A 12,568-nucleotide genomic window follows, 5' to 3' on the forward strand; every position below is an offset into this window, starting at 1 on the left:
CACTCTATACTCCAGAAGACATCTAAAACAACCCAGGGAGACGAAGCACTGGAGCAATTTAAGAAATCTACAAAAATCACATTTGGGACTTTAAGTTCTGACTCAAATAACCACAGCCCTTGGCCTCACTGCAGCCTCTTGATGGCCCCCTCAAGACTTCCCTGAAGTTCTTGCTTTTTTTTGTTAATTACTAAACTTAAGTATGAAGATTTTCATTAACAACCTAATTTACTCCTTAAAATTTGGGAATTATACCTGAATTCCACCAGAGATCTGCCTCCAAAACCAAACCAAACACACACTATCATTTCCACCCAATCAGCCACAAACGATGATAAATAAATGCAGGAAGAGGACTCTCCCCGTCTCTTAGGACTAACACACATGCACTTGACCCCCACGAAGTGCTGGTCCCTACCTTCATATGCAGGGGGTGGACCTCCTTCTCCTTCATCACTCTGGGTGGTTGTTGTGACCCTCTGGAGACGAGAGCAGGAGTCGCAGGACCAGCAGTGGGGACCTCGGGTCTTCCCAATTCTGGGCTCAGCATCATTCCAAAGCCCAGGCTGCCACCTACAGCACCACATGGTGAGACCAGGCCACAGAGCCCACCTCCAGCTGCACCACAGCTCCATGAGTGGAGGAGAGCTGAGGAGCACCAGGCAAGGCAGTAGAAACCTCATCAGGTCAGGGAAGGCCACCCTGCATGCCCATGCCAACGTCCACGCCTGGAGGAGAGCCTTGGGGACACCGCGCTCCTAAGCATATAGAGCATGCACCCCTCGCTTAGCTGACAACCTCCCCAAGCCAGCACGCTAGCGGCTGCACACATGAGCCTGTGCCCTACAGGCTCCAGGAAGGGAGCAAGAGTGGCAGGGAACAGACGGTGTCGGCCCTGAGGCGAGCGGGCAGCAGCTGGTCAGGCCGCAGACATGTGGTCCAGAAAAGGCGCGTAGGCCTGATGAGAGTGCTCAAACGTAGCTGAGACAGGGCACCAGGTCCTCTGACAGGAGGGGGCTTGGAACCTTCCCAGGTGTGCAGCCCCACCTGACCCTCAGGCCCCCGGCAGGCAGGGCAGTGAGGAGGTGGCACCTTCAGAGCACCAGTTCCAGACCCCAGCAGAAAGTGAGATGTCCAGAGACAGGGCCTCACTGGAGGATGGGCCAGTCCAGGTCCTCAGACCCAGAAAAGAGCATGCTGGGAAGAAACTGGATGCGCAGCCAACAGAAGACAACGCAGGAAAAGCAGCTACCATCTCCAGGGAAACAAGACGAGGCCTGCTGCTACAAGGCCAAGACACAGGGTACAGGACGGAGCACCCAGACGGGCCTCTCAGGAATCCAAAGTGGGAGAGCAGAGACACACAAGCACCAAGGTTAAGAGGCTTCACAAAAATGTGGAGACGAGGACAAGTAGAAAAGCTAAATTAAAGAAATCAGAAAATCAGAGCAGGGGGTCTAATGCTTCATTAGCAAAAACGACAGAAAGAAGAGAGAAGGGCACAGGATAAATGATTAGAAGGAATAAGAGGAAGCTCTTGAGGCTAGCAGCTGCATGCCGCCCCAACTAGGCAGCCCTGTGGGTCCCTGGTGTCACTGAGGGGGTGTGGAGCTGCAGGACAGGGTGGGCAGCATTCCAGGTCCAGGCACACACGACTCCCAACCCAGGCAGACTCCAAAGAGACAGGGACAGGGACAGGGACAGGGAGTCTCCAGAAGCCTCCCAGCACACGCTCCAGAGCTCTGGGAAGCTGCTTCATTCCAGCACAACACCATTAAGGAAGGAAGGGGCTGGCCAGGCATTAGAGGTGCTGGGGGGCTCAGGGGACACACAGCTCAGGCACGTGGGTGGCCCAGCAGCGGGTGTGCAGCAGAACAGGAATAGAGGAAATGTATGCTAGGGACACTCGGCAGGGACACTGGCACAGGCACTCACAGAGCTGGGCAAGACAGCACCACTGCTATGAATGTCATGTGAAGTGCCAAAGGTGACTAGAAACAAGCAAATGTTTGTTCCCAGAGTAGAATGTCGAGCGTCCCCAGAGAAGAGGGACCCAAAGTCAGGGCAGACAGGACAGCAACAGCAAAAAGCTACTTCATTAGCATTCAGCAAGTGCTAAATTCCCAATGAACTATATTTCACCATGATCTCATTCTCAAAAACCAATGGAAGAGGCAATGATGAATCAAAAAACAAACAAACAAAAAACAACAAAACCTTGATTGCTAACTTGAAGAGAGACACCCTTACAGGAGAAACTGTCAAGTCAGATGAAGACGTTTGGCAGCCACAGTGGTGAGGCCAGTGTGCGAGGGCCCAAGCTGGGGACTGAAGTCTGCAGCCCTCCCACAGGACCCCGCCCTGGGAAGCACAAGGAAAACCTGGCGACTGCCCCACAGCCAAGGTTCCTGCAGTGAAGACCCAGGAGGACACCGCAGCCCATGCACCCTGGGAACACCCGGACACAGGTGTGCCGAGGAGCAGCTCAGAGCAGCACCACTGCTCTTCCCCAGCTTCAGGAGGCAGAGCCAGTGGTGCTGGCTGCTCTGCCCTAGCTGACCTCCCCATGTCTGCCCGCCTGCGGGGGCTGCCACTAGGACATCAGCAAGGCCAAGGGGCCAGCTCTAAAGCTGAGTGAGGCGTGGAGCTATCTAAGAAATGCACTGCCGGTGCAGAGTGCAGCCAGCAGCAGGTCTGGAGCTCACCAGTAGCCAGGGGTGTGAGGATGGGCACACTGGGGTATGCCTGAGCCCTACTCCCTCTAAGAGGGAGAGCAAAGCCAGCCAAGACTCACTGTGTTCACTTCCATCACAGTCCCCTGCCAACCCCAGAGGAGATGATCTTCGTGTGTCTTGAGAATTAGAAGCAGTTGCGATAAAGTCCTCGACGTCCTTCTCCTGCAGACAGACAGACTCTGAGAAGCTACAGAGCGGCAACTGCACTGCTCCACTCACCAGCCAACCTCCTCTGGGCCTCTAATCCCCTCGCACCCACCGAGGCCAGTGCCCCAGCCCTGGTGAAGTTCTGTTGAGAGGCAGGGTCTCGCTAAGTCGCCCAGGCTGGCACCATCCTCCTGTCAGCCTCCCAAGCAGCAGGAATCACAGGTGTGGGCCCCACGCCTGGCTTGGATGGAAGCTTCTAGGGCCAGAATTGCCATGTTCCCACTCGACAGCATGTGCAAGCATTCAGAATTCGAGCCCACTGGCCCAGGCTCCACTATTGACTCAAGTGTGCCTATGGCACTTCAGTAGTCTCTAGCAAGTATGTCAAGTAGTCACTAGCAAATATTTCAGATTTCTAATTTTTTGTGTGAAATGATAGTATATGGATACTTCAGATAACACGTATCCCCCAAGTTATTTTTATTTTAACTTAAAATACAAAATCCCAAAGTTGTTGTCAGGAAAAACATCATCTAATTAAAAAATGATACATCGTTCTTAAAATTAACCTGCATAGGGCTGGGGTTGTGGTTCAGTGATAGAGCGCTTGCTTAGCATGTGTGAGGCCCTGGGTTCGATCCCCAGCACCACATAAAAAGTATTAAATAAAGGTACTGTGTCTATCGACCACTAGAAAAAAATGTTTAAAAAAATCATCTAGCACATGTACAACCTGTGAGATGTGAAATGTTACTGAAAATAAATCTAAAACCATTCTGGACAAGAATCCTCATGTCAACCAGGCCAGCAGATGGGTTTGTGACTCTGCTGCAGGGCGCTGGCATCAGCTGACACACCAGGCGGGTTGCTGAGGCAGCTCAGGTTGGAAACGCCTGAGTGACCTAGGGGTCCTGCCACCACAGCCGCAAGGCCCCTGCACAGGCAGGTGAGCCAACAATGGCGCTGCTGTGATACATCCCCATGGGAACCCTGAGTGGGGCCGAGCAGGGAGGCACCTACCGCAGCTGTGCTCTCCATGTGGTGGTGGTGGTGGTGGTGGTCGGCTGGAAGGGCTCCTGCCCACTGCAGGCCTGGTCCTGCCGCTGACCCGCCCGGGTAACAATGCAGCTCCGACATGTCGGCCTGCAGCAGCGAGTCTGCCCCGGGCTGGGGGGAGGCCATGACACTGGGCAGGCTCAGAGCACCTGAGCAGGGTGTCAGGGGGAAGCTGGGCTGGGGGTCCAGGGTCGCATCCTTCCGGAGGACCTCAGGAGAGCTCCAGGAGGACAGGTCCAGCACCCTTAGTGGGTCCTTCTCAGGCTCAGCCTCCTTGGCATGGCAGGACTCGCTGGGATCACTGGTCTGTGAGGAAAGGGGCTCGTCCCGTGCCCCTGACGGTTCTTGAGTGGGAAAACATGGCATTTCCATCCTGACCAAGGAATCCCGACCTTTAGTATTGCCAGTTAGACCCCAGGGGGTCACGGGGAGAGCAAATGCATTGACAGGAGGCGAGGCGTCTGCCGCTTCTCCATCGCAGGAACTCTCACTGGAGCTGTTTTCTGACAGGCTGGCCACTGCCAGGGGCTGCTGGGGCTCAGAGCCCCCCAAGTCCATGTCCTGGAAGGCCATGGAGTGTACTAGCCGGTTTAGCTTTTTCTGAAGTTGTTTCACCTGAGCTATGAGGTCGAATTTCTGCAGCTGACAATCTTCCAGTCGCTTGTTCTTACCCTGCAGGTAAGACGAATATGCACACAGTAAACCCAGGGCACCTCACAGCACCGCCTGGTGCCTGCAGCCCATTCAGAGACTTCCTGGCACGTGCGCAGGGAGAACCCAAGAAAGCCCTCTGCCTGCCAGTCGCTTAAGATTTCAAGCTTGACTTAATGAAAAGAAAAAAAAAAAAGAATCGAGGCTTAAAGGTCTTGGGCCTGGAGAAAAACTGCCACAACCATCTCCATGGTCACTGGCTGGCACAGCCTCTGCACATGTGACCAGAAAGAGCTGGAGCCCCAGGGAGCAGCCCTGCGAGCAGCAGCTGTCTGCAGGTGGTGTCCTGGTCAACACACGCCTTCCGAGGACAAGCAAACACACGGGCTGCAGGGCCGAGTGCTCTGAAAACCTGCAGGTGTCCCTCCTGAGGGCTGTGACAGGCTCACCCATCCTCTCTGAGGCACAGCCAGGCCCACTGTGGAATCAGTGAGCATGGTGCATGTGGCCCAGGCAGGAGGGGCCAGGTCGGCTGCACCACCATTCACATAAGCCAGGGCAAGGGGACTTTGGTACCCACGCACACCAGCCCATCTGGGAAGACTCGAGCAGAACCGCCACTGAGGCAAGTGTGGCTGAGTAGTCAGGTGACCGGCAGTGAGGACGAGATGGGGACTGGCTGGCCCAGCAGGGCCACAGGGCACATCCCCCCAGGAGGAAGGCACTGACAGACACCATGAGAAACGTGTGGAGCATATGCAGCAGAGTAGCATGGCTACGTGCCTCCTCGCTCAGTCAGAGCCCTGCCGTGGCCTAAGGCTGCTGAGGAGCAAACTCCCAGGGAACATGTAAGCCAACTCTCCTGGAAGGAAAAAAACAGCAGTCAAGACCTAAAACCTAAAGCATTTCAATGTCGGACTGACACTTGGGGCACAACGGTCTGGAGCAGGTGAAGCCCGGGCAACGTGGTCTGCACAAAACCCCTAGCTGCTCAGACCAGGGAAACATGTCCAAAGCCGGCCTTCAGTGCAGCTGGCGCAGATCTCACGACGGACAAGGCACACCGTCACGGCTGGGCAGATGCATCCAGAGCCTGCTGCTGTATGTGGCCACGAGCCCTCATTACCATGAGCTCCACACACTGTGCCCAGCCTCCCAGGATGCACAGCTGTGCACCTGCAGTCCCCAAGCCCGAATACCCACGTCCCAATCCATAATATGCTTTCGCACACCTTTGTCCTTTCTGAAATGGATGCGTGCCCCGTGTGCATCCCTCCCTGACCTCAGACACACCACATACCTATTACCCCACCATGGTTGAGCCTCTCCACCTCCTTCCCTCCCTGGAGAAACACACAGCTTCACATCTCACACGGGTTGCCCAGGCACCTGCACCCCAGCCCCACCCTCACGGCCACCTGCATACCTGCATCCCTGCTGGCACCCTGCCAACATCCTCTGGGCTCAAGCACATGCCCTCTTTCACCAAGAGTAGCTCTGCCTCCAGCTGTCTCTGGCAGACTGTGAGCACCGACATTGCACTTTCCGGCTTGTGGAAACCAGTGTCCTTCAGCGTCACCAAGACTTTGGCAGACGGCAGATCGTCCTTGACAGGAAATAGCAGGAGGCACTGCGGTCAGAGCTGAGTGAGGCAGAAGTCTGGATACTGTGAGCTGTGCTGAAGACTGCCCAGGCTGGAGCCTTGTTAGGCAGAAGGGACCTCATGAGGAATGCACCTGGCCTCTGCTCCCTGCCCACAAGGTCAGAGCGCCAGGTTGAGGACCCAAGGCAGGGGGCATCCCTCCCATCAAGGCGGCTCACAGCACAGGGTGGCTGGAGGCATCTGGATCAGAAACTGCTCTGCCTGGGCATGTGAGGGGCAGTGTGCAGCTAAACCCTGATGTCCTCTACTCAAAAGCAAACAGGAATATTTTAAGAAGAAAAAGTCACATAGAGCTTTGTGTTCCCAAATGAAATGAGCTTAAAATATTGTATGCAGGAAATGCTTGTATAACCATTTGATTAGATGAGAGGGAATCAATGCCTGTGATCCCCACATGTAACCCTGGAGCACTTGAGGGGTTCCAATAATAACAAGTCTGACACTGTACCAAAGAGTGAGGCCCAGCCTGACTCCTGTGTAGGTCCCACATGGGCCCAGCCAAGCCAGTGCTCCATGCTCCCTCCTCTACCCTGCCAGGAGCCACCAACAGCAAATGTAGCCCCACTGTCCAGCACAAGAGAAGTCATCCAAGTTGCGAGATGAAAAGTAGAAGAACAAACTCAATCCAACGCTCCAGCCCAGCCCAGCTGCCCCTGCCGCATGCAGCCCCAGCTCCTCAGGTGCAGAAGCTGGGCATCCGTGGCCAGCAGGGATCAAGGCCTACCTGTGGGCCTTGGCCGTGGGGGCCTCCGCTCCCCTGCTCCAGCCAGTCATCACACACAGCCTCTGCGTCCACACAGGCCTGCTGCTTGCCCAGCTCCGCCTGGCACCTCAGAAACCGGTGGCTCAGCGCCTGCAGCTGGCGGCTGAGGCGGACACACTGCACTCGTAACCGCTGGAGCTCAGGAGGCTCCCCCGGGGCAGCCCGAGGCTGCTGTTCAAGGGCGCAGCGGAAGCGGGCCAAGGCCAGCAGGACGGCCTCCAGCTCCGCGGAGTGTGCTGCTCTGCTTCTGTTCAGAGCACCAATTTCTGAATCTCTCTGCACAAGTGTTGCTTCCCTTGCCTTCAGGAGGGCCTCGAGCTCCTGGATCCGGGAAGCCATGCCTTGGACCTCAGCCTCCCGCAGGGCCACACTGTGTCCCAGTTCAGCCAGTTGCCGGGCAGCGGCCTCCTCTGCTGCTTGCAGGCGCTGCTGTAGGGCCTCCAGGGCCTCGCTGTGTCCACGTGCCTGGTCGGCCAACACCTGGCCCAGGGCCTCCTTGGCAGCACGTGCGGCCTCGAGCTCAGCCTGCAGCACCTGCCCTCCAGGGCCTTGGTCCTGGGAACACAGAAGCTCACTGCGCAGGCTGCCCACCTGACTGTCACTGAGCTCATGGACCACGGGCCCCATAAGGGACAGCTCAGTCTGCAGCTTCTCAATGACCTCATGCAGCTGTTCAATTTCTTCCGCTTTATCCTTTTGTAACCGTTCCTGGTTCTCTTGCAAATTTTCAATAATGGCTTTCAGCTCTTCAACCTCAGAACTTCTGCTGTACTCAACCTGAAGAGAAAGCACGTTTCAGAGGCCATTACCAAAGGAACCGCCCTGGACCTCCTCTTTCAACACATCAGCCTGAACCCACTCAGCAGGTCAGAGAGGTCAGACAGCTCAAGGCATGGCACAGTGACAGGAGCAAGGTCACAGGCGGAGGGTGTACAGCTTCCCCACCTTCTGACTCCCGGACTCTGCCTGGCCTAGCCCCTTTCCAAGACACTATAAAACAATGCTTTGCCACCTTTAAGTGCTAACATTTAGATACTTTGTTTCACTTTCCTGAAAGGGTCTTTAGGTTCTAGGTGTTACCCCAGCAATAGAGTAAGAGTGAAGAAAACTGGCCAGAGGGTCTGCCATCACCCAAGAGCTGGAAGCCACACAGCGCTGCCACCCAGAGGGTAAGCACGCTGGAAGAGTCCAGGGCCTGCTGTCCTCATGACACGACGCAGGGTAAGGGCCCACGCTCCAGCTGCTGCCAGTGCTGGCTTGGCCAAGCGCTGGAAGAGCTTTCTAACCTATCTCAACAGTTCTATGGTACAAAATATCATAACTGTGATAAAGGTGAGATGGCGATAAAGGTGGGAACATTGCAACTTGGACCTTATTTTCTCTCCAAACTTATAAAAATAGTGACTGGAAAATCAGGATTAAAATCTATGTCAATATGGCTCCAAACTCCATTTTCTTAAATCAATGGCACTGACTGAAACAGAAAGCTTCTACCTAATTAGTGTTCTATAACAATTTTCAAACAATTTGTTTTGGTCTGTCTAATGTACTGCTTTCCAAAACAGCTGAGGGCTTACAGCATTGCTTAGCTTCACTGGAGCTCCCTCCCAGTGGCTTCAACCAAAACACAAACGCAGCCCCCACACAGAAATAAGACCCCAATGCTCTTCTGGTCCCATTCAGGATGCAGGATGCTCTGAGCTGTTCCTGGCACTCACTCACCAGATACAAAAGCGACGCTGCATGCTTAGCAAAACACACTTGGACAATGGCACCCCTCCTACCCCTTTAGCTGCTTTGCACACCATTCACCATCTGTTGCACAGACGGGGTCTTGAGGACAGTCACTCCCCAATTGCTCCAACTACACTGGGGTACAGTGGCGTGCAACACGGGACTCGTAAGCCCAACACAGATGCCACACTCAGGTGATTCTGAAGTGAAGCACCAAAGTTTGTCCTTGGTCCCCCAGACACAAGGCAAGACGTGGGGAAAGGCTACGATGCCAAAAGAAAGCCAAAGACAGCTTCAGGCTGAGCTGAAGGTGGACGCCACTGCAAGAACACATGTTGGACAGCCCTGTGCATGCTGTGGCTACTCCCTGGGGGTCCTTGGGAGAGTTGGCACTGGTCGGGGTCACCAAGAACCAGGGAGGGCTGGAACATGGATTGGGGGGGCAGAGTAGGGAAAGGTGCTGTTAAGATCCATCTCATGAGACCTGACAGGAGACTGGGGCAGTGGGTGGGGGGGGGGGGGTAGGGAGCTCAGCGATGGCAGAGGCCACTGGATGGCAGGTTTTTGGCTCTGAGCCTTTGCCCTCAGGTGACATAGGCAGACCAGGCCCAGGAGGAGGACACAAGGCAGTCGGGCTACAGAGGGAGAAGTATCCCCAGGAGACAGAGAAGCAGGGAATGAGCCCCTAGTTCCACGTCAGGTCCATATGACAAGCCAATGCCATCACTGGGGCAAGGGTGGCCACTGACCTATAAATAAGAGAGTGCAGCTCAGAGGCTAGCCAAGCCTCAACACTCCAGAAGCCAGAGGCCCCATCACCTGCACAATGTCAAGGATGTCGATCCAAATCACTTAGGATACCCAGCAGTGAACCAGGAACATGTGGCCAAATCTGAAGAGCAGACAAGAAGTGGCCACCCCACAGCTGCAGTGGCCACCAGTGGAGGGCATCTCCACTGAAAACTCACGTGGAAAGACAGGAACCAGCACAGAGAACTGAACACGCTGGAGAATGAGCACTGCTGACTCCAGACGTCACTGTCCCCTCCCACCACTGTCATGACACCTGCACCACAGAGTGGTGTACAAAGTGCTTCTGGCTCGTGGCCTCACAGGCCTCCATCCATGGTTGTGAGGCCCCATGACAGCACAGTGCGTCGTGGTGGGAGCCCATGGAGGAGGAGGCCTGTTCCCCTTGACCAGAAAGCCAGAGCAAGCAGGTCGGTCCCACATGCCCTCAGGGACCTCACTTCCTCCCCACCTCCCAACACCACCATCCAGGGTGGGGGGAGTTCCAGATCCAAACAGCAGCACTGGCCGTAAAACTACCGCCACAGGCACAGGGGCATCGTCCATGAGAAAGGGCTCAGAAATAGGCTCAAGCAAGCACCGCCAGCTCGGGTTTGAGAAGGGACGAGAACAGCTCCCAGAGCAGACTTTCAGCACACACCAGCACAACGAGGCAGATGTCGCCAAAAAGTGAAAAGCGTATCAAAACCGGAACACAAAGGAACACAAAGAAACACTGCGAAACTCCCCAGAGAAACAGAACACCTTATGCCCTGGGGTTAGGCAAAAAACCTCAGATACAACTCCAAAAGCATGAAATATTCAATACAGTGGGCTTCATCAGAACCAAGTTTTGCTTATGAAGTACATGTTAAGAGAAGGAAGATACAAGAATGGAAAAAATATTGGCAAAGAACATAGCAAAAACAATTTGCTCAGAATTCCCAAAACCCAACAGGAATAAACTTTTAAAAAATGAACCAAAAATTAGAACAAATGATTCCCCGTGATATGAGTGGCAAATATACACACAAAAAGACACTCAGGACCAGCTCCTTAAGGGAATGCCAATTAAACAAGAATACAACTGTCACATTTCTTAGGATGGACAAGACTGACCACCATGAGCAAAAGAGGACAGGGCAGTTGGGAGGACAGCTATGGGAGGGAGGAAGCAGCTCCCAAGTTCTCTTCAGGTAAAACATTTTCCTAACAAATGGATTGGCTACAAAACTATAGACATTTAACCAAAAGAAATAAAAACTTATTTTCTCATACAAACCCCATATGAATCTTCACAGCAGCTTGATCGTGTTTGATAAAACCAAAAAACAATCCAAGTTTGAAAAACAAAAAACAACCCCAAAAGAGCAAGTGAAAACCATGGCAGTACATGCCCAAGAGCGCTGGTCAGCAGCAGGGGGCTCCCTGATCCCCAGGGCGGGGCGGGGCTCAGCAGCAGGGGAATCCCAGTTCCCCAGGACACTCCGGAGGTTCCAATGGTGCACAGAGCAACAGGCTTAAGACTCAAACATATCATGCCAAGGGAGCAGACTCCAAATTTTGGAAAAATCAAAACTGCAGTATAAGAGGCTGGAAATATGGCTCAGTTGGCAGAGTGCTGGCCTTGCATGCACAAGGCCCTGGGTTCAATTCCCAGCACCACAAAAAAAAAAAAAAAAAACAACAACAACAACAACAACAAAAAACTGCAGCATAATAAGAGCCACATCTTGGATCAAGGACAAGTAAGTGGTGGCAACATTGTCAAGGACTAGGAACAGTGTGTGGTGACCACAAAGGGTTATCATAGGGGAAATATTTGAAGTGACAGTGGTCACTTGTGGTTACTGCAGGGAGATCACCAGTTTGGGGTGAGCCCTAGCAATTCAACAAAACTCTTTCTTAAAATAAAAAATTGAAAGGGCTGGGGAGGTAACTCGTGGTAGTGTGCCCCTGGGTGCAATCCCCAATATAAAAAAAGAATTAAATAATTAATTAATACTTTAAAGACATTCCTCAAGGTAATGCAAGAGGATATTTTTAAATTTTGCCAACAAAGACAGTTTCAATGAAAACTCTGCCCACAAAACTCTTTACCTTAATGCCCTAGCCATCATTATAGCATTCTCCAAAGTTAGCAAAACAAAGTATCCCAAATGCAGGAGCCAGGGGCTGCAACCCCAGCACAGGACCCGCCTTGCTGGGAGCATCACCTCAGTAACAAAGCCGACAGAGAGACCTGCTCGGTGAACCCTGACCTCACAGGCACAACATACCACCCTAACTAAGCAGGCCTGTAGTTTATATTTTGACAATCGGAAATCCCCACTAGAAACTGTTCTGCTCACGCCTGTTGAAATGGCGGGTGTTTGGCTTTCCGGATTCCATCCCTGCGCTTCCCGGGCCACACACTTCAAAGGGTCTCAAAGAACAGGGGAGGCCTTTCCCTGCTCTGCCAGGGGAGAGGCTCCCTGGGAGGACGGCTCAGCAAACACCTTCAACTGGCAGCACTGTCCCTGTGGAGAGGCGACTGAGAGGGCCAGGCAGGCCCGCATTTCTCCCACACCAGCAGCTCGTGGTGGAACAGTGCTGCTGGTGCCACGGGACAACCCCAAACAAGGTACCTCGAAGTCACCCCTGAGATTGCTAAAGGTTCCCTCCCACACCAATCCCATATGGAGGCTGCTTCCCTCTTCACTGGGCCGATGCACCAACAAGCTCTTCCCATGAAGAAGTGGGAGGGCCTGTGGTACGGCCTGACTGAGGGTGGGTCTCCTTCCCGGCCACCACAGGGGCGAAACTCTGCTGCAGCTCTGCCCAGCAAGACCCTCTGGAGGACCTGAGTGCCAGGGCCAGGGCCAGAGTCGGGACGCAGGGCTGCAGGGCTGCTGGCCCTCTGCTCCGGCTCAGAGGCAGCTGCGGCCACGCGGGCCGGGAGCCACAGCCACGTGGAGCCACAGCGGTCTGCCCGTCAGGCGCCCGTCTGTGTTGGAGGGAAGGCTGGAGTGGGGCGGTGTCATGCTCGGG

General features: G+C 54.1%; 1 protein-coding gene across 7 annotated transcripts in view; it reads right to left on the minus strand.

Annotated features, from left to right (window-relative positions):
• Pcnt (pericentrin) overlaps positions 1-12,568 on the minus strand; it is a 118,856-nt gene that overhangs the window by 46,837 nt on the left and 59,451 nt on the right. For all 7 annotated transcript variants that reach the window (XM_076867988.2, XM_076867985.2, XM_076867983.2 and 4 more), the window contains 5 exons: positions 6,977-7,792; positions 6,016-6,195; positions 3,903-4,610; positions 2,795-2,897; positions 419-573 (listed from right to left, as the gene is read on the minus strand). In XM_076867988.2, the coding sequence (XP_076724103.2) occupies positions 419-573; positions 2,795-2,897; positions 3,903-4,610; positions 6,016-6,195; positions 6,977-7,792 (1,962 nt within the window). The remainder of the gene's footprint in view (positions 1-418; positions 574-2,794; positions 2,898-3,902; positions 4,611-6,015; positions 6,196-6,976; positions 7,793-12,568) is intronic.

Source organism: Callospermophilus lateralis, chromosome 10 (genome assembly GCF_048772815.1).
Source record: "Callospermophilus lateralis isolate mCalLat2 chromosome 10, mCalLat2.hap1, whole genome shotgun sequence".
Classification (NCBI taxonomy): Eukaryota; Metazoa; Chordata; class Mammalia; order Rodentia; family Sciuridae; genus Callospermophilus; species Callospermophilus lateralis.